We start from the raw sequence: 22,522 nt of genomic DNA on the forward strand, positions 1-22,522 counted from the left end.
AAAGGGATCGTCGGAGTGATGGGGATAGGGAAGGATCCCTTACAATTTCAGGTCTCAATCAACTTCGCCCCCCTGATTTTTTAAAAGCCCTTAGAAACGACATTATTATCAAAAAAGAGTTCGCAAAGTTTGTGGATTATTTATTCGATGATGGCAACTCGTGCCATATATCAGTGACAAATCAGTGAACGTTAATGAGGAGTGCAATTGTTATATTTTAACTGCTACTGATGGAAGAGTTATTAAAGAGCTCGAATGTCTTTGTAATATGCATGAAGAAGTGGACCATAAGATGATTACCCATCTGGCATGTATTCGAGGGCCCGCGAACGTAGTTCTTAGGACGTCTGATACAGATGTATTTATTGTTGCCTTTGATAATATTCATAAAATAAGGGGTGATGTTAATGTTTTTTTGTAATTAGGGTTAGCTAGTAAATTGTGCATATCTCTCCTGGATTTCACGCTTTAACTAGGTGTGATTATACTCCTTCCGTCGCGTATAGGGGGAAAATTCGCCTGCTTTTTATTCTCGAAAGAAATGTTGATGCAAAAATTGCATTTGGGAAGTTAAGCTACATGGAAATATTGTTCGATGCACCGATAAATTCCATCGAAAAATTTGTATGTAAAAAATATGGAATAAAGGGAACGGAATCTGTGAAAGAATGTCGATTTTGTTCATTTATGAAGGTGTACAAGCAAAAAAAAAATAAAATATAATACCAAATAAAATACAGTATTTTAATAATAAAAAAAAGTGTAAAATAAAAATAAAATACAAATAAAATGCAAATACGTCAGTTTTAATTTCGTCACTGTTTATTCCATCAACTCAGTATTAATCGCTGTAGGCTGAAATGATACGATTCAACAATCAAACAATTTAGAATTGTGTTTGAGAAAAAATAATTGTTGAAACAAGTAAGATTTAGTTCGAGCCCTCTTTGCTGTTAAGATATCACTAGTTACGCTCTTTCAATACTGGCGGAAAAGGTAGGACAACCATAAATATCTCTTGCAACAAGAGACAAGATAGGGAAACGGTGGGAATGAAGCTTCCAATATTTAAGAGCTCGAGTTGGTTGCAAGACACCAGAATCATCTAACTCTTCCATTGGGATGTTCGGCTCACTTAAGTAGACTTCTAATTCGTCGAGAATTTTGGCACTTCCAGTTGAAGGGGTCCTTTTGGGAGTATTTATGGTGCTGTACAAGTTGCGTTCCTTTTTGCTTTGGGTCGGGCCACTCTCTTGATTAGTAAATTGTTGTTTTTCATTAGTTGAATTGCTGTGAGATTCACTTTCATCGTCTTTTAGCTTTGAATATCTTGAAGTTAGTTCAAACCTAACGCTGTTTAAAAGGGCGTGCTCTGACATTGAAGTTGCAGCAATCCAGCATTTTTTAAAGCGGGGATCAAGAACAGCACCTAAAAAAATGTTTTGAAAAAAATGATTAACAATTAAAGCATTATTTTGTTTGTTACCTGACACATAGTAAGTGTCTTGCAAAACATATGACATTCGAGATTTCAGAGATTTTTTTAAGGCATCCACCAGATCTGCGCAGTGAAAAATTTTGCTAGCAAAAGGACAGTTAGGATTGTTGATGATGGTTCCGTCTTCTTCCTCGCTTGACAAGCTTACTTTATTGAGTAGGTCCAAGTAGGCTGGGATTACGTTGCCGAGTGTCTCGTAATCGGCCTGTAAGTCATCGGTTGCTCCTTGAAAAGGTTCTAAAATCAGGACTAATTCCTTCAGAATACCAATCATTTTATTGGTAAGACGATTAGATTTTTCTTTGGTGGCATTAAGTTTGGTCTGAATCAGAGGATCAATTTCTAAAATTCTTAGGAAACCCTTTATTGAATAATACTGCGAGTTCCATCGCGTTACGTTTTTCGCCAGTAGATGCAATTTTGTTGCTTTATAAACGATTTCGGTATCATTGGCACTTCTTCGTACCGAAGCGATAACACTGAATGCTTTATCCATTGCGACAACTGCAGCGCTCTAAAGGAATAATAGTCAATAATTGTGCAATAATGAATGAAAAAAAAAATCTTACACAAATTGCGGTTAGACCGTCCTTGATCACAAGTTGTAAGAAATGCACCACGCAGCGCGCTCGTAGATGTGTGGATAAAACAATCTGTTGTGCGTGGATAATATCGTTGTCCCCTACACGAACGTAAAAAAAACCGTCTCGTAGTGCTTGATCAATTTCTTCCATTTCACTTTCTTCCTCTTTATCCAATTGGTTGAAGTCACTATCAAATTGAACACAGGAGAGCTGAATTTCATCGATTCTATTCCACAAAGAAATGTCGTCACAGTCAATTTTTATATCCACTATAAGATATTCATCCAGATCAGTAATTATGGGCTGAGGCCGCTGTGCTTCAGTCTCTGATAGGTCGACGATTAAATGATTCAATGGATCAGACTTGTTTGTAGGAAATTTCAGATTAAAGGCCCGAATCATATTTTTACCACCATCTGTCACGACCCGAACAATCTAATGAACCAAAACAAAATGAATTGAGACGTCATAAAGTTATATATTAAAAATTTAACCTTTGAAATCGGTATTCCCCATTCTTCCAAAACGTCTTCGTATTCACTGATAGTTGCTTCTCCGGTATGCTTTCCAACCATTTGCCTGATGGCTAAAAACATCTGAATAGTTCAAAGGTTTTAAGAACTCCAGAACTCGTAAATCCAATATAGCCAACCATACTTTTCGAAGACCAAATGTCTAATATAATAGTATTTGCTGTGCTGGCTGACAGCTTGTCTTTAATTAACTCTTTAACTTTCCCATACCGTGCCGGTATAAGAGCATTTCTCATAACATGAACAGATGGTAATGAATACCCAGGAACACCCATCTAAAATAAAAACCAAATTAATGTACTAGCCTTAATAATTCACTATTATAGTTATATCAATATTTAATTTTATACCTCAATCCATTCACGCAAAGGCTTCAGTTTCAATCTGTTTAATGAAAGGTTGCCTTCAGCAACAACTCGAGTGATCCCCTCGTCGAGCTGGCGTTTTCTGGAAACATGTAAAGAAGTAAGAACGACGAAGGGTTTAATTGAATTCTGGTTGTTTGTTGTTCCTGGTGTTGAAAATTTGTTCCACTCGTCAAGATGAATTCTTGCACAATGCGTATTAAAGTTAGTAAATGCTTGTTTTGAGCCAGAAAAAAAACGACCATCATTACAAATCTTGCACTGGGCGTATATCAATTCTTTCTTATTCTCTCTCCAGTTGGAAAAGAAATGACTCCGTCAAGATGGTCAGCTTTTCATTTTTGAAGTTGGGATGGGAATGCCAGGTGTTGATTTGGTTGCTTCGGCCTGGTTACTCTCTGTCTCTGAAAGTCCTTCACCACCGTCACTGTTTTGTTCAGCAAGTAATAACTCCACTTCCGGGCCAACATCTTCCCTTGTTCAGTTGAATTGGGATACTTTCGGGGCCTTCCCCGCTGCCCTTTGGTTGGTTTTGCCTGCTTATTATTTTTACTACTTTTAGGACGCCCCAACGGCCCCATTATAACCTAAATTTCTACACAACAAATAAGTTATTTCAGTTTTCAACTGACATTCATGATGACTTAAGTATAAGAAAGTGTATAAATTTAGAGGGCATCATTAAACGAATAGTAATAATAAATAAACTCCAAATATTACCAGAAAAAATGTTACACTGTTCTCCACTGTTGAGGTAGGTCGGTGACAACTAGACTCGTGGCGTGATAGATAGGGCCGTCTGCTATAGCCGGCTTCATTCAGTGAAAGTGGAACTGAAAACTATAAATACTAAACAGCAGATGTCAGAACTCAGAAGATAAACAATAGCATTTTTTTACTCATAAATTTTGAAAATGGATATTTTATTTGAGTATTTTATTAAAATACAGATATCATCAAATTAAACAAAAATAAAATATGCACACTAAAATAAGTCAAAAATAAAAATAAAAATACAGCTTTATTTGTATTTTATTTGTATTTGTATTTTATTTTATTCGTCAAATACAGAACACTGCTCCAGCACCAAAATGGCCTGTCTGTAAGATCTCTTGGACTTTCAACGAGAAAGAAGCAGAAAAGTAAATGTGTTTGATGACCAGGAATTCCTACCCACAACTATATTGATAACCATGCCAATATTAAACAACAGGACAAAAAGGTAAAATTTCTTATTACTACAGTTCTACGCCTTCTAGTCCTACGCCTTTACAGGCGGATTTTCGAGACCCGGCTGGCTAGAAAAAGCGCCACTAGCGAATAACTAAAGTAAATTCATTCCATCGAATGGCGATCCCATTCAAACCATATTGGACATTTGCCATTGGGACAGAAAGTCTACTTTCACGCAGTTCTATCACAGGGAGGTGGTCAATTGACCAGCTAACCTAATCTCTAGTTCCGTTCTTCATCCGCCACCAGCTTAGAGCACCGAGTAACCCTCTGCTGGGTTGTGGTTTTTTGCTTTTTTCCGTAACTCATCTTTTTTTCGAATTTTTGTCCTCGAAAATTAAAAAAATTTTAAAAATTCGAGTTTTTCGAATTGTTACGCTTAACTATTTTCTTTGTCAATGGTGTTTTTTGTAATTGGTATAAAAAGGATTGTATCAGGCCTACTAATACACACATTCGTTTTCTACCGATTTCCTGCCTGGTCTTCTTCTTTTGGTATCAGTATCTAAATTACCGTTGTTCTGTTGCGCTGTTTGTGTTTGCTGCCTTTCTGCTGTACTGCCTTGCTGCCTTTGCCGCCATTTCTGCCTTTTGCCACCTTGCTGCCTTTTGCTGTCCCTGCAAGTATCCAGCCGCCTAGCAATCAGAGCCTGTCCAGCCGTTTCCAGAGAACCGTTCTAGAGAAGTCCAAGCCATCAGTAAATTTATATATATATATACTCTCACCTTTTCTTGCTCTGTAAGTTATTGCCGTTTGTGTCACTGCCATAACCTGCAATTGTCTTCCGTACTTTACGGCTATAACTCTTCATACGCTGACACCTCAGAAGGTTGTTAAGCCTAAAAAATATACGCTAACACTGCAGTTTTAGGCCACAGAAAAAATATATACGCTGACACCTCGGTGTTAGGCCATAGAAAATATAAGAAATATACATTCAAAGAACTTACCTGAGTCGGCAGTCTCCAACATTAGATTCACCAAAATCTAATATGGTAAAAATATGCATAAAAATTCGAATTTTTCGAATTTTTGAGGACTAGCACTGAACAATTGAAATTATTTATTAAAATTAGAGACAAGACTGTCTTCCCTACCCGACCCCCACTGCTTTTCATTGATGTAGTATTTTATTATGATTAAGATCATTCTTGTTTTTTTTTGTAATTTTTCAGTGGAAGTAATAAAAATTACCATTGTCAGAAGAAAAGACGGGACAGCAACAACAATTCGGACAAGTTTAGCAATATCTTTAGCCTGAACAAGAATTTATCATGTTTTTTTCCTTTTGTGGTTTTTGTCCGTGTTGCTTTATATTTAGTGCTTCTAAAGTCTGACAAGTCTACCGTTATTTGCAGTCTGTTGGACTTTTGACCACACCCCCTTTTTCTTTTTTTTGTATTACAATGTTGCCATACTTATAGTCATGCTTGCTATAAAATGCTAAATATAAAGGGGTCACACACAGTTCTGCCTTTCTTTTCATTTTAATAAATAATTCGAATTGTCCAGCGCTAGCGCTCGAACAATTTTACTGTTATTCCATTACAAATAAGTTTAAGCTGAGATTTCAAATCTTTTCGAAAAGTCAATGAGGAATCTTTCTTGACTTCTGCTATCTCTATCGGTCTCGCTAACATCGGCTATAAAATAGCTCTGTTTTCAACTTGAACTAAGATGACTAATCCAACCGCTGCATCAATTCAAATTGGATATGAAAATATATAAACAAAACCTAAACTGTAAATAATAACCAATATTACAATATTAATATATAACGTTGCTGATGGGAATAGACAGTCTAGGCAAATTTATTTATTTATGGTTTTTTTAATTATTTTTATTTATTTTTCGTTTTGATTCTGTCACACTGCTTTGATTAATTTGATATCTAATCGAAATAGTCTGGTCTACTAGAGAGTAGGTAAGAAATTTCTGTGAATTATCATTTCTCACAAGCAAATAGTTTGATTAATATAGCAATATATTTTGGTCAAACCAGAAAGAATATGTCAAGAAAACATGTGTTCCTGACATTAGGAGAAAAATCACAGAGAAAGGTGAATGTGAAACCACAACAGCAAAGAAATCCAATAAATGTACAATTATATGCTGTGAATTTTAATATATCACTTGAAAAGGTTATTACTAGATATGTATTAACTGACTGTATGATCAGCATTTGATATTATATTGGGGTAGGCATATCTACCAAACCATAGCATGGTTTACGATGCTGTGAAATAACTTTCTTTGTCTAATTTTGTACCTTAATTCTATTTGTTAGTCATGTCAATGAAGACCTTCAATTAGCCTCCAGTACAAAAGATCTACACACTACGAAGCTCATCTTACTCTGATAACAGTGATGATGAAGAGTTTTACAGGATTAATTTCTTCTACCTCAGCCACTTTTATCATTGTATTAACAAGATTCACAATGGGTGGTGGTGAAGACGAAGCTGGAGGAATCGGCATCAGCCTTCTACTCACTTGGACAAATGGAGGTTTCTTCAGTTGACAATGGGCACACGGCAAGACATAGGTAGCAACGCTACGTCGCACTTCCTCAGGACCATGTTGTCCGTCCAAACCATAAAGCGACAAACGTAAAGGTGGTGGCAAAACTTTTTAAACGCCCACACTAATGCGTTACATTCCAGCTCGTTACTACTGTAGTTCTGCTCCGCCTTAGTCGTTCCCCGAATGATAAAAATGATCCGTCGTTTGTCTTGTCGGTCAACACGGCTAAGGACTACACCTTTGTCATGTTTGTTTGCATCGGTCTTCAAATCCGGTTGGCATTTGTCATCGTCACTCACTAGCGTGGGCGCAGTAATAAGGACATCTTGAATAGCTCGCATTGCTTGCCGCTCTGTAATAGTCTCGGTGATGTATTAAGCAAATGTACTGCGATGTTGCTGGATGAACCACTCTGTATTTGTCAGCTACATGGAACGACACCGCGCTTGTCTCACACCTCGCTCAACACAGTACTGCCTGACCCACATCTAAGGTCTGCACCCACGGTCCTCGACTGCCACCTGGTGACAGCCCAGAACACTACACCGCTCTATATCTGTCCACACCAAATTGTTTTATACTCCGGTAATACGAGGCCACCACTAAGAAACTTTTCAGGGAAGATTCTTCCTTAGGCACAGGGAAGTTATTGATCGCTGTAAGCTTTTGGGGGGCGGGACGAATGCCACAAACATTAATTATGTGTCCCAGGGACGGCATAGAATCCGTGGTGAATATGCAAATCGTGGGATTCAATTTTAACCGTGCCCAAGCACTCGAGATACGTTTCAAAAAATTCGCAAAATTTCAAACGTCGTCAAAATATACCAAGTAATGCGTCCACTTAAAGAGACGAAGCAACTGATAAATTAAACGCTGGAACGTAGCTTTGCAGTAACGAAGCCCAAAATGGATTTGACGGAATCGAAAAATCCCATCCGAGTTAACAAAGGCGGTTTTTTCGCGATCCTTTGGATGAATAAGGACCTGCTAGAACCCGCTTTTAAAATCCAGTGACGTCATAAAATTTTCTCTTTTCCCTTGGCTTACGCTTGTCACCTTCTCGAGTATTATGTCCATCCTGGGCAAAGTATGTACGTCTTGACGTGTCTTGGCATTGACTGGCCGAAATTCGACGCAAAATCGTCTTGTTCGGTCACGCTTTCAAACCATAGCTACTTGAGCAGCCCAAGGGCTACTAGACCTTTCAATGACTCCTTCGTTAAGTATATTCTGTCCTTGCTCGCTGATTGAGCAGACGTCCTGCGAAGAGTAGTACGAATTGGGAAGGCATTCCTTGTGTAAAAAGAGTATTCTATCCCATGTAAGCTGGACATACAATCAGTGGCAAATAAATCCAAAAATTCGTCCAGTAGTTTTGTTGCAGTTTTCTTTATTAAAACGTGCACAGGCCCAATGCTTATAACGAAAATAACATTAAATGATACAAAATAACTATCTATTTACACAATACTAGAAGGGTAGTCAGCTAATGCAGGGCTCCTTCTTAAGAACCAAGCGAAGGGTAGTCAGCTAACGTAGGGCTTCTTCTTAACGTCGTCGGCATTTTTTTCCCATGCGTGGGATTTGAACTTCAAGACTTCAGATTCATAACGCTGTTTTCAACCACAGCGCTACTCTGTCAATGAACAAATGTTCCATGTCAAGAACAATGTTTTAGTAACCGAGTATCGATATAAATTGCAGAAAACAAATCTAAACTGGTCAACTTCTGCTTTACTTAAGTCTGAACAGTATTTTACTAAGCTAATTTTATCAATATTTTTTCGAATGTAAAAAAATATTACTTTTATTCAATAAATTTTATGCAATTAACAACGATTAATTATTGAGAAATCATCATTACTTAAAGCCTATAAAAAATAAATCTTAATGCCCTTTTTCGAAATATAATGACAGAACAATATTGTCTTTCATTGGGATCAAACTCAGTTCCTTCTAGTTATGGGTATAGTCTTAAACCAATGTGCCACTCATATTTGTATATGTTGTTAACTTGAAAGAGTTCTCTATTTTCGATTTTCACTAGTTTCGCAGTATCGATACAAATTGCAGATAAAAACCTAATATTTCCGTCGTCTGCATTCTGCAACACTGTAATTGGCTGACAGATTTGTTTACTATTCATATCAGAGTTGCAACCGAAATTATTATTTCTTTATATACAGTCATGCTTGCAAGTTTCTTTAGCAGGCAAATGGGTCTATATCCTTTCATTTTGTTTGGACGGAAGGGATACTATGGTGCCTACCATACCCTCGTTTTCTTTCCATTCTTCTCTTCCTCTACGTTTCAGTCAATTTTCCTACTTTTAATTTTGCACTTTTTTCGCGGGTTGCAAAGAAAGAGAAATAGGAATAGCATAAAGGGGTACGGTAGGCACCAAAGTATCCCCTCCATCAAAAAGAAATAGAAGGATATAGACCGATTAGCCTGCTAAAGAAACTTCCAAGCATGACTGTATATCTAATTAATAATAAAAAACATCAGAATTAAAATTATATAAGTATTATGCAACCCATTTCTAACGTCCAGTAAAAAAAAACATCTAACAGATCTTTTTTTTCCAAAACACGAAATTTATAAAATATATGTCTTTACCAGAGTTGCCGCGATCGATTTAATGATCGAGATGATTGATCGATCGATCGAGATTTTTGCGATCGAGATCAATCGATTGATCAAACCGATTTATCAGGATCAAGATCGAGATCAAAAGGGGTTGAACGAAATCGATCTCGACTGTAGTGACACCTAGTGGCGGATGTAGAAAGTTTATAAAACATTCATTAATCAGACGACATAAAACTTTTTTAAGAGTTCAGATAGTAGACGAACTTCACGTGTTGTTTTTTTTTCTATTCCTAATTCTTGCTCATTTATACATTATTACGTATTTGTATTTATATTTCCATTAGGAAGTATAATAGTGGTCTACCTTCTTCAGCAGCTTGTGAAAGATTATTCAGTACGGCAGGCTTAATTTTCACTTCTAAGAGATGCAAGCTATTTGATTTGAATTCCAAGATATTGCTGTTTTTGAAGTTAAATGGGTCCTGCTGTCGTGAGTGGGAAAAAAAACCTCAAAAACGTATGGTAACCCCACTAAATAATGCTGTTTATTGCTGTGTAATTGCAGGAAAGATTCAAACAGAAATACAATGATAAAAATTTAACGCGATCGATTCGATCGATTTCTATCATCGATCGATCATTTCATTTTTGATTAATCGAAACGATCGAAACGATCAAAAAATTTTTTGATCGAGATCGAGATCAATCGATCGCGAACTAGTGATCGAACGGCAACTCTGGTCTTTACCCAGGATTGAAATCGGTGCCTTTGAATTATGAGCCTTGTCTTATTCCATAACGCTATAAATAACTGTTAATATTATGTTTTACTGTACAACCGGCAATGTAGTGTTTGTGGTGCAATAATACAAATATAGACAAAAATCTAATATTCCCGTCCTCTGGTTTATTTCAAGAGGCTGCGCAGTATATTTGTTTACTATTGATGTAAGAGTTGTAGCCAAAATTAGTAATTCCCTTTAAATATAAAATTGACTGTTGACAACAGAATGAATTCGGAAAAAATTAATTCACAGAATTCATATCATAAGTTAGTACCAGGGGATTTCTAGCATCTACAGAGGAATGAAATCCGCATCAATGCCAACAAACGGCATGCAAATGATTCAAGTCGTTTATATACAATTCAAGAAATAAAAACACCCTTTCTCCATAAGCTAACATGTAAGAAACACAATGTTCAAATATAGCTGGCTTTTACTTTGACGGAAAAACCAGCCATCAGAAAATTTTTTTAATCTCGCCGCTAAATAGAAAATTTTCTTAGCTATTAAGCGATATAAATGTATAAGAAATAGCTTATATCTTAGACCAGAATAAGCGGGTCGAAGTCGTGTGCATTTAATACGGGCGCTTATGGTAAAACGTACAAGCGTTCAAAGTAAACCAAAAATTTTGAGAAACTTTGACAGGTATTGATCTCACTGTCTCGGTGTCACGAACCTTGTATTATACCGCCGCGCCATTACTCTGCTGTACTTAAGAAGCATAAGAAAAATTTTATTGTTTCTTGATATTATAGATAAAAATGGAAACCAAAATCTAATATTTCCGTCGTCTGCTGGCTTTAAGAAGTGTCAAAAAGATGTTTTTTTCAAGAGTGAAAAATCCTGAAAAACATAATCCTCATCTGGCCTTCAACTCGGTACTAATTAGTCATGAGCAAAGTCGTTAACCTCAGTGCTATTGCACATTTGATTGAACCATATTGAAAAAATTAGTGAACCTTGTTAAGAATCAAGGCTGCTCGTATAACTCCCATGTGAGGCAAACATGTACATATATTGTAGATTGTCACAGTTTCAGTACATACAAGAGTATGGCACACAGACATGGGTTTAGAATGTACATATCTACCTAATGAACTGAAGAGTCACTACACAACGTGGTGAAACAAGGAGAAAAGATTTAACTTCGAGTGTTACCATTGACATCAAGTGTAGGAGTGAACGAGACGAAGAAAGTGCAGACGACAAGTCGAGCTGACAAGGAGGTGTCTGGGTTGGCGCAACGCATAGGTTTACGCAACCATGTAAAATTCAGTTTGCGCACTTAACTTCAACACTTCCTATCTGTTCTCTTAGACCAGCAAAGCGAGGGTTCGGCAGTGGCTTTGTAAAGATGTCCGCTAATTGATCCTCTGTCCTGATGTGTGAGACTGCGATATCTCCGGCCTCTTGCGTGTCTCGTATGAAGTAGTATCGCACGTCTATGTGTTTGGTACGTTGATGGAATTCCGGATTCTTTATCAGCCTGATTGCACTCTGATTGTCACAGAGTATGGGTACCGACGTCACGTGTTGCGGATCCACCTCATGCAGCATGCGTTTTAGCCAGATGGCTTCTTTGGCTGTCTCGCTTGCTGCAACAAATTCAGCTTCGGTGGTAGAAAGGGCAACACAGTTCTGTCGCCGGCTGCTCCATGCTATTGGGCCAAAATTTAAAAGAAAAACGAAACCTGTGGTGGAACGACGACTGGCTGGGTCTCCTGCATAGTCTGCGTCGGTGAATCCAATCAGCGAGCCGCCTTGTTTGCCGCTGAAGCAAAGACCATAATTTGATGTCCCTTGGAGATATGCAAAGATTCTCTTGATCGCAGTCCAGTGGGGAGCTCCAGGGTTTTCACAGTGTTGAGCTACTTGTCCCACGGCAAAAGCGATGTCTGGACGAGAGGCTGTCATGAGATACATTAAACTACCAACTGCTTCACGATATGGTGTTTGGCACTCTGTGGCAGATGATCTCTTCTCATCCGAGAGTGGTAGTCTTGAGCTCGGATCTGCGGGAAGACTCTTAGGATTACACTCTTGTATACCGAACTTCCTAAGGATCTTGTTGATGTAGCTCGGCTGAGATACATACAGCTTCCTTTCTTTGTGATCCCGGGTGATTGTCAAGCCGACGAAGCATGATGCCGTGGTTGATCTCATTTCGAAGTGTACTTGAAGGTAATCCAAAATGTCAGAAATTGTTTTCTTCTTGTTGCTGCATATCAGCCCATCGTCTACCCAGATGGTCATGATGGTAAGCTCGTCATTCTGATGACGGTAGTAGAGGCAGGCGTCGGCGGTACTAACGCTCAGGCCAAACTTCCGAAGGAAGGAGTCGAAGTGTTGATTCCAGACTCGTGACGCCTGTTTCAGGCCATAGATGCACTTGTTGAGTCTGCAGACTTTCTCTTCGCTTCCTGGCTGGATGAATCCTTCTGGTTGGCTGAGGTAGATTTCTTCGGAGATCTCGCCGTACAGGAATGCCGTCTTGATGTCTAGCTGTATCATTTTGAGGTCGTGTGCTGCGGCAAGAGACAGAACAGATCTTAGTGAGTTTAGTTTTACAACTGGGGCATACGTCTCTTTGAAGTCTATGCCAGGCCGCTGAGTGAAGCCTTTGGCCACCATCCTGGCTTTGTACCGTGAAGCTTCACCGTTTGAGCCAAGCTTGACCTTAAATACCCATCACGTTTTGACAGTTGTCCGACCGGGTGGCAGCTCCGTCAGCGTCCAGGTATTATTTTTGATGAGCGAGTTGTATTCATCCACGGTGGCTAGGTGCCATAAATGTGCCTCCGGTGACGACATTGCATCCTTGTAGTCAGTAGGATCGTAGATTTCGCTTTCTGGTGACGTTGTTGCTTGCATTCCCCACTGTCGTTTAGGTTCCCTAACCCGTAGTGAGTAGCGACGAGCGGGTGGGTCCAACGCTTGTTGGTATGGGGGTGCAATCTCTGGAACTGGTGGTGAAGGAGTCACACTTGTCTCTGGCGAATCGATTTTGTCGGGTTCAAAACCATAAAAGGGTTGGTCCGGTATAGGAACCTTGCGTGACGAGGGATCCCCTGTTTTTGCTGGAAGAGTCACCATCGGCTGATCTAATTCTGGCGTATTCGCTTCTGGTCTAGGCAGCTTTGGGAATCCAAGGACGTCGTACTTCCCCTCAGACGATGTGTTTTGGGGGCGATAAATCACTGATGAAGGCGGAAGGGGCGTGGAGTTGTCGATGACGGTGTTTGACGTAGGATTTTCTTCAAAGATTGCGTCCCGGCTGATCTTAATACGTTTCGAGATTGGATCCCAGAAACGGTAGGTCTTCTGAGTCAGGCAGTACCCAACAAATATGCACTTGATGCTCTTTGCGTCTAGCTTTTGGCGTTCCGAGGTTGGGATGTGAACGTAGACCAAAGATCCGAATACTCGTAGATGAGAGATGTTTGGCTTTTTCTTGTGCCATACTGTAAACGACGTTGCTGGTGCTGTAGTGCTGACGACTCGATTAAGTGTGTACACCGCACACGCTACAGCTTCCGCCCAGAGGTAGAGTGGTAGTTTTCTGTCATGAAGCATACTTCGCGCAGCTTCCATGATGGTCCGGTTGGCTCTTTCTGCGACTCCGTTCTGCTGCGGAGTGTTGGGAACGCTTGTTTCATGTCGGATGCTTCTTTCTGACTTCCACTCGTTGAAGCTGTGGCTGATATACTCGCCCCCATTGTCTGATCTTAAGGTGTTGACCAGGCTGCTCGTCTCGTTCCGAAGAAGAGCTACGTACTCCTTGAAGCGGTCAGCTTCTTCCGACTTCCTTTTAAGAAAATAAACGACTCTCCAGCCACTTAGGTCGTCAGTGAATAGTATAAAATAAAAGGCTCCTCCAAGGCTGGCGACTTGCATCGGCCCGCAGAGATCTGAGTGGACTATTTGTCCTATTGCTGTGGCTCTGGTCCGACCTTTTGGAAAAGAAGTCCGTTGCATTTTTCCAAAAACACAACCAGGGCAGGTGATCGGTGGTATTGTACTGTTCGTAGATAGGTTAAGGCCGTCTGCCAGGTGTAGAGTGGACATCTTGAAGATGTTCTTGTAATTGGTGTGGCCTAGTCGCTGATGCCAGATGAGAGCAGTTGCCGCTGATGGGGCGAATTGTGCTACTTCTAGTTTTCTCGGTTGATCACCTTGCCGCGGTTCTATATCTAGCCTGTAGAGTTTCGCACCGACACGTTGGCCGACCATCTCTGTTTTCCTATTTCGGATGAAGGCAACGTGTGTGTCAGAGAAAGAGACTGTTGTTCCTTGATCGGTTGCGGCAGCAACCGACAGTAGATTCGCTCCAAGACCAGGGACATATAGCGTCTTCTTGAACGTGGCGTTGCATCGCGTTCCATTAACTGCTGCTGACACTCTTACGTCTCCCTGACCAAGAACATGTAGTTTTGCGCCACCAATCCCATTTACTTGCCAGGTGCCTGGGTCGACTGGAGTAAAGTTGGTTAACATAGATAGTTGGTCCGTCATGTGTTGACTAGCACCGGAGTCTGCAAACCAGTCCATGGAGTTGCGCGCCATGAAAGAGGAAGAAGACAAGTAACCACTATCTTGCTCGCCAGTCGAGTTTCTAGAAATGAATGATACTTCTTTCTTGCTGTGGTTCCTTTCCGATTTTGTAAAAGCCTCGTCCCAGATGCGCTTTCTGCAGACAATTGAGGTATGCCAAGGCTTGTGGCAGTAACTGCATTCTGATTGTTGGCGTCCAAACTTTAGGGCACCTCGATTTTTCCCTTTCCATAACCCGCGTTCACTTCTTTGGAAAGCCTGTTGGTGAATACCCTGATTGTAGCGTGATGATGGCATTGTGTGTTTTGCCAGGAGAGCTGCGTCTCTTGTAGTGTTCTCCTCTTCATTCCATCGCTTCATCATGCTTTCTTCCTTCAGAAGCCGTGAAGTCAGTAGTGCGATTGTCTTGTCTGCGTTCGGCACACTGCCCCAGGTGGTGATAAAATTCCGGTAAGTGGGTGGCAACGTGGTCACCATCTTCGTGATGGTTTGTATTGAGGAAGTTGTGGCTCCTATGTCGTTTAGAGCTGATGCCATTGTTTCTATTTCGGTGATATGTGCAATTATATCATGCTCGGGCTGGAACTTATATTCGAAGAACTTCTGCAAAAGGACATGTTGGTCTTCGACAGCATCCTGCAGGTATTGAGTCGAGAGTCTGATCCACATGTCGTTAGCCGTTCTACAATTGATCAGCGAGCGTTGTTGAGTTCTTTCGATGGTGGCGAACAGATAGTTTCTGGCTGTAACGTCCTTATCATGCCAGGCTGATATGGCTTCATGATTAGCTATTGAGCCATCGTTATTAGCGATCTATAAATATTTAAAGAAATGGTTGTAACATCTGTTGGAACTGAGAATTAGCGTGATTAACTAAATACCTCAACAGGGATAACTTCACTTCCATCCACAATGTGGGTAAGTTTGTGTTGCTCGAGTAGTAACCAGCATCCATACTTCCATATGGGAAAATTCTTGCCATCAAATTTTTCCAAATGGCTTACATCTCTCAGGGACGAGCTTGACATCTTGTTTAGCTAGCAGATATCTGCACTGGGCCCATAACCTGTTAAGAATCAAGGCTGCTCGTATAACTCCCATGTGAGGCAAACATGTACATATATTGTAGATTGTCACAGTTTCAGTACATACAAGAGTATGGCACACAGACATGGGTTTAGAATGTACATATCTACCTAATGAACTGAAGAGTCACTACACAACGTGGTGAAACAAGGAGAAAAGATTTAACTTCGAGTGTTACCATTGACATCAAGTGTAGGAGTGAACGAGACGAAGAAAGTGCAGACGACAAGTCGAGCTGACAAGGAGGTGTCTGGGTTGGCGCAACGCATAGGTTTACGCAACCATGTAAAATTCAGTTTGCGCACTTAACTTCAACAAACCTAGTTTATTGTTTCGGGTTTATTTAAATTTAGCACCAACACATTACAATACACAGCGGCAAATAGGAAAAAAGGTAAAAGACCGAGGGGAGCGAAAGACATTTTGAAACTTTAAGTTTTCTTCCTATATGTTTTAATAACACTTCCCAGCTGTGTGGAGAGGTGGATAAGGAATTGTAGATTTCTTGAATCAAACCAAAAAAATTTACACAAGCTCCTTTGCATTCAGCTGCGCTTGTGTAACGGAGCGCTACCCTACGGCTAACCTTACGGCTAACTACCCAGTCTTCGTCGTTAGCTGCATTGATATCCGTTTGGAAAAGACGCATACATTGAGCCGGGAGTACGATGTGCTTTGAGAGGTAGGAATACTGAGGTACACTTTGAGTGGTCTGATCAATCCTAATGGTGATCGCACGAAGAAAATTTGGTTTTTCTATCATCTTTGTTTCCTCGGGGTTGGAGCACAAGCTTTGCACCAGTCCTAGCAAGGTCTATAAGCCAACGACTGCCGTTCCAACAAAGGACACAAACCAGCCGCGTTAGGCTCTAGTGCCTCATTTGATTCGACGAAACGTATGCGAGAGTGAGATAGACCCTGAAAACCTAGTGATACAACTTCAATTTCTACCACCAATCCGATTACCAAACAAATGGAGGGGTATTGAAGCTCTTCTTCTCTTCTATCGGCACCGGCTATCGGTAGGTAATGACGTTTGTTTGGCAAAACAGACCGTCCGAATATAAAAATTTTTTCCTTTTCTATCCACTCTACCCCAAGAATCATAATAGAGTCGTCAACGAACGTAACACCCCACAGATCCCCTAACTGGCAACCGGAACGCACCCTCAATGCGATTTCACCAAATACAGGGACTTTTACTTTATCAAATCTAATAACAACAAACCCCCTCCCACCTTCGCCTTATTTTTTGAGAAAACACCCACTTACTCGGACACCCAAAAACTATCTGGCTACTAAAGAGTTTTCCAAAGAGGTAGGGTTGATGGGTTTCTGGGTAAGTCAACAATCTTGGAATTTGGGGTAGTATTATTAATTACGGATTTCTTGCTAGTCTTCAAGGTCGTTCTCTGGAAAGAGCGAGAATGATATTGTGTATTTATCTAGATAAGAAAAGAATAGGTAGTATCCAACAATCTCATGACAATATGATTTGAAAAGAATATTCAAAATACAATAATAAGGAAAAAAATTTAACGCATTCTCCATAACCTCTGTTTCACATCTTCCATTTTTATTTTCCATCGCAATGAGAAAAAATTTTAACTAACTGCGATTCAAACAATAAAAATATTTTCTTTTTTCTCAGTATGAAACCAGTTTAAATATTTAAAAACTACTATTAACAAAAAAATATAAAAACCTGATTTTGTTACAACGAACTCAATGAAATTTTTTTTTAATTTTTGCACTAAAAAATCCATTATTTTGCCTAGAAACATTTGCCTCCATGCATAGCAACGATAAAAAATAGCACAAATAAAAAAAAATAAAAAAATTCTTGATTTAAAAATTTTCGTAAATTTTTATATTTATGACCTTCATCAAATAGTTTTAGTTAATCTTGTTGTGGATGAAATTTGAAAAAGGGGACTTAGTCGATGAAGGGATACTTTGTACTTTGTGGACGATTTCAAATATTAGACATACCCGCAACGGGGTTGTCCTTGCTTGGTGTACTCTACGATTGCCGGAGCAATAGGACTCAGACAGATAGGACCCGGAGAAATAGGACCCAAAAAAAGGCCACGGAGAAATAGGACCCGGAAAAATAGGACCCCTTTTTCTATCTTTCTTTTTAGGGTTCTATTTCTCCGCTAGATGGGTCCTATTCCTCCCCTCCACCTTCGTATAGGTAAGGCCTATATAGTTTTCAGCTGACAGAACAGCGTTGGCGTTGATGCACACATTGAAACAGCCACAATTTTTTTGTTTCAACTCTGATTTCTTATTTTCTTGCATTAATACTTTGCATATGAACTGGTTTATATAGCTGTGTAACACAGCTAACTGGTGAGGTGGATACATCAGATCAAATTTGTTGTTGTAAATCTTGAGTTGTATCTTGTGCAATATTCACTATGTCATTGGTAGAAGCAAATGGTTGGTTTTTTTGGTGGTACAAAGCTAACTAGTATAGCAGATACTGTCATGAGATTATTGATTATAACTTTTATGCTTTTTACACAAGGTCATTCTCGGTCTTTCCAGAGAATGACCTTTGTTACTACCCAGAAACCCTTAATTAATAATTCTACCCAGAATTCTAATGTTGTACCCAGAAACCCATTAACCTTCACCTCTTTAGAAAATTCAGATACCTACTAGACTTAGATTCTTCATGTACGTCAGAGTGAACGCACGTATCTTCTTCATCTTGTTCTGTTTCTCAGTGATAGTTTTGATCCACTCATTTGCCGTGTTTTTGCCAATTAGTGGAAGTTCGGCAATTTGACGGTCTTATTCGTTAAGCAGCAAAGAGCCGGACAATTACTATTGGTAGAATCTTCATTAGATTTAATAATTCGTGTTACCCCCCCCCCCAAAAAAAACGGTTTCAGTCACCTATGGATAAAAAATGATAGAGTTGGGTATCCATCTATTAACTCTGGCTAGGGCGTCAAAACTTTAACCTTATAGGTTTCCGTCGGCGACGCAGGAGATTCGCGTTCTAAGCTTGATTGAGTTGTTAGTTTTCAAAGTAAATTTCGCTCATGAATATAACGAAATACATATTAATAGGATAAATATTTTATTGTAGCGGGTGAATAGGTAGATTGATTATCTCTTCGCAGAGATGAATCACCCGCTCCTTGGAACAACGCTGCGATCATGGCGAAGAAACTATCAGGAGAATTCCGCTCTAAGGAAGATACGGAGATACGCAGTCCGGAAGGGGAGTAATTCGCGCGAGGGTATAAAACGCTGCCCAGAATCTCCATTAGATGAGTCTCCATCGGGTGAGATCCCGGATCAGGGCTCCGTTTGAGGAGTTCCCGGGTTTTCCCAGAGGTCTTCAGACACTTCTCCGAGTTTGGATAAATTGTTATTCCCCTTTTGTTTTAGTAAAGCATTGTTTAGTTTAAGTCATCACTTGTTGTATTTTTTCTTGTTTGTGACCAATACAACATTCGTGTGACAATGTTTAATATATGTCTTTAGATATTTTTGTATATTTATTTGATGATGATTTTATTAATAAACAAAGACACTATTTTAGGAGCGAAATAATTTTGAAAGCAATTATCTCATTCAAGCTTTGAACACGGGTTTTCCGCATTGCCGACGAAAACTGATCTTAAAAGCTATTAACAACTTACCATCTGGGGCCGTAGTCTGAACTTGGCTTGAGCCTCAATCCGGATTGGGATTGGCGGTCCAATCCGGATTGGGCTCCAAGCCGAAGTCTGAACACAAGAAGTCCAATCTAAAAGTTGGCTTGGAGGCCAATCTGGATTTGGATTGGGGTCTAAGCCCAATCCAGAAAAACGTTGGCTTGCCAATCTGGATTGAAAGTAATGTTTTCGTACTTAAGGATGCGCTAATTGGCTTTTTTTGTTATTGTTGACAGTTCACTTGTCAAAATGGCAGACAGTGTCCACACCTTATTTGAAGAATTAAACGATTTACTAGGTGTGTTTAGTGATTATGAAGGTGAATCAAGTGAAAGTGATAGTGACGATGAAAAGAGGGAACGTAGAAAGCAACGTAAAATTAGAATGCAGCCATTTTATGCACATCGAAGGGATATATTTTCCATATTTGATGACGCTCAAGTAATGCGCACTTTTCGATTTGACAAATCTTCTTTAAGTTACACAGCAGGTACGTATTTTCATCTATTTCTTAACTATGTAATCACTATTTCTTTTGTTAACAATAGGGTTGATTGAAGAGTTGCTACCTACTAGAACGTCAAGGGCAAAGAGGTGTTTAACTCCTCTTTCATTCCAAAGCGTAGTTGGAAATGTGCTAAAAGTGAGCCAACGTTCTGTTGGACGTTCTATCCATGCAGTGGCTGATGCCCTCTGCAGAATTTCTCCCGATCATATAAACATTAACCCCAACCTGCTGGAGGTAAAAATCATTTTATACTTCATTATTATTTTTCTATGACGTGCTTCCGTATATTTCCAGGAAAAAAGACAGTTTTCTGAAATTGCTGGCATGCCCGGCATTATTGGATGCATCGACGGGACGCATGTAAAAATTTCTCGTCCCCATGAGTTCGAAGGTGCATTGTTAATCGCAAAGGATACCATTCCATCAATGAACAGGTGAGTGTTAATAATATTTAATTTTGCGTCCACCTCATTTATGTATTCTAAAATCATATTATAGGGTGTTTGCGATGCGAACTACAAATTTGTTAGCGTGTCAGCAATTCAACCGGGGAGTGTGCATGACTCCACAGTTTTCACAGTGCTTTTGGAAAGCTATGTGCCTCTGGACAATTTGGCAGTGGCTATCTGCTTGGCGACAGCGGCTATGCCTGCATAACATATTTACTAACACCGTTTGCTGTGCAGTATCCTGCACAAAAAAAGAAACACCGATTTGTTTTGAAAAAGCCATCTCTGGGTAGAAAATATTAATATTTTACCTTTTTAAGGACAGGTAGGGCGGTTTTGGCGCAAAATCATCATAATAATCATCGGTTGGGTAATGTCAGTCCAGATACTTTTTTTGCCCTAGGTATTAAATGTCTGGAAAAAAGTGTAGACTGTATCATCGGTAGACTCCCCTACCCCCCGGCTAAGTAGAACTATTTTTGCAATACAAAATAGAGTCTTTCCATTACTTTTTATTGTCATTATCGGGTCGGGTAATCGGGTAGCATATGGAAACACAAAATTATTTTATCCCGGGTGGCCGCCACCCCCTGAAAATGAATTTAGAATGAAATGTGTTTACAGGGAAATATGTCAATAATATGTATATACAATTTACCTGTGCCCCGGATTGAAGAATTATACTTGGCTAATTCTGCCCTCGTTTCCCTAATTAAGTTGTTCCACTTCTTCTTGATGGGGCCCACATCTTTTTTTTCCCCATCGGGGCACTCCACATTTAATATTGCCTCTATGCTGCTCCAGGCAGCTTTTTTTGTGTCCTTGGTGATGGTGGCAGATAACATGCCATTAATGGTGTCCTAGAAGAAATAAGACCACGAAATTGAAAGTCAATAGCTTTTTTTTTTTTAAATTGGTGATGATTCCTTACCTTACGAAGGATAAACTGATCCACAAGTATATGAGTTTCTTTTGCAGACCACGTTTTTTTTCATTTTTTCCTTTCAACTCCATAATAGATAATTAAACTGACGCTTTATTATATTTGTTTATTTACTAAATGCACATGTACACTTTTTTGAATATGAAAATTTTTCGTCTGCTTTGTTGTTCTTGAAAAACGCTGTCATTGGTCGAAAATCGCTCCGCCCCCCACTCCACCCTCCATCCCCACACACAATCCAAATTGGGCCAAGCCAGTCTTAGCCAACGTCCATTCTCGGTTCGGACTCTGGCTTGGCTTGAGCATTTGGATTCGGCTCAGAGTGGATTCTGCAATCCAGGGGTCGTATTCCGAACGGCGACTTGAACTTAAGGAAAACTTGACTTGAAACAATCTAAGTTAAGTCCGAGTTAAGTCAAGTTTTGAGCTAAAGTTAAAAACTTTCAATCTCAAGTCAAGGTGTTATTCCGAACACAAAAAGATGAAGTTTTTCCCAGGACTTAACTTAGATTTTTTTCTTGACTTTAAAATGCAACTTGACTTGAAATTGGCAACTTAGCCAATGGCAGAGGACGTTGCTCAAAATTCTTCTCGTGGTTGCAGACGAATTTTAAGTGTCTAAGTCATAGCAAAAAGAAGTTGGAACTTGTACGCAAAGTGACTCAAAATTGCTGTGATTGTACTTTTGTTTACATAGTTGTTTTAAAATGAGTCGTGATAAAGCTCAGAAAAGGCAGCGTGATATTTGGCTTGAAAATGAAACCTACACTCTTTTGGAACTTTTGGAAAACGTTACTAAACTAGCTAACTATAAACTAAGCCTTTATAAAGGTTTTTATAAACCTTATATAAAATTATATATAGCATATATAACTATATATATAAATATAAATATTTTTATATAATAATATTATATATTAAAATATATATAGTACATATAACTATGTATACTATATATAGTTATAGATATATATAATATATAAGTATACGATATATAGCTATATATAACTATATATAGTATATATAGTTATATGTACTATTTATATTTTAATATATAATATTATTATATAAAAATAATATATAACTATTTATATAGTTTTTATACTATAAAAATATAGGGTTACCCATATCCTCTAAGATTTCATTAATGACGTCATTACAATAATCGGCCATTGTGTAAACAAACGC

At 39.2% G+C, this 22,522-nt stretch overlaps 2 protein-coding genes across 2 annotated transcripts; one reads left to right on the forward strand and one right to left on the reverse strand.

Moving 5' to 3' along the window:
• Positions 1-959: 959 nt before the first annotated feature.
• Positions 960-7,078, reverse strand: LOC116915843. The gene is given in 11 exon segments (XM_045174512.1): positions 960-1,429; positions 1,487-2,012; positions 2,068-2,517; positions 2,577-2,671; positions 2,674-2,728; positions 2,730-2,757; positions 2,877-2,890; positions 2,966-3,270; positions 5,165-5,201; positions 6,570-6,841; positions 6,889-7,078. Coding segments are annotated over 11 exon segments (2,433 nt in total). The 3' UTR covers positions 960-968.
• Positions 7,079-19,683: 12,605 nt separating this feature from the next.
• On the forward strand, positions 19,684-20,599 carry LOC116923318 (putative nuclease HARBI1). Its single transcript, XM_032929778.1, has 4 exons — positions 19,684-19,924; positions 19,983-20,176; positions 20,237-20,376; positions 20,473-20,599. Exons 1-4 carry the CDS (start codon positions 19,684-19,686, stop codon positions 20,597-20,599), a joined length of 702 nt encoding a protein of 233 aa, XP_032785669.1.
• The last annotated feature ends 1,923 nt before the right edge of the window (positions 20,600-22,522 follow it).

This window comes from Daphnia magna, linkage group LG5, assembly GCF_020631705.1.
Source record: "Daphnia magna isolate NIES linkage group LG5, ASM2063170v1.1, whole genome shotgun sequence".
In the NCBI taxonomy this organism is placed as follows: domain Eukaryota; kingdom Metazoa; phylum Arthropoda; class Branchiopoda; order Diplostraca; family Daphniidae; genus Daphnia; species Daphnia magna.

Excerpts from the sequence above, each read along its gene's own strand:
- LOC116923318 (XM_032929778.1), top strand. The coding sequence starts at position 19,684 with ATGGCAGACAGTGTCCACACCTTATTTGAAGAATTAAACGATTTACTA. Across the intron at positions 19,925-19,982 it reads TTCTTTAAGTTACACAGCAG|GGTTGATTGAAGAGTTGCTA; the intron begins GTACGTATTTTC and ends TGTTAACAATAG. Across the intron at positions 20,377-20,472 it reads ACCATTCCATCAATGAACAG|CGTGTCAGCAATTCAACCGG; the intron begins GTGAGTGTTAAT and ends CAAATTTGTTAG.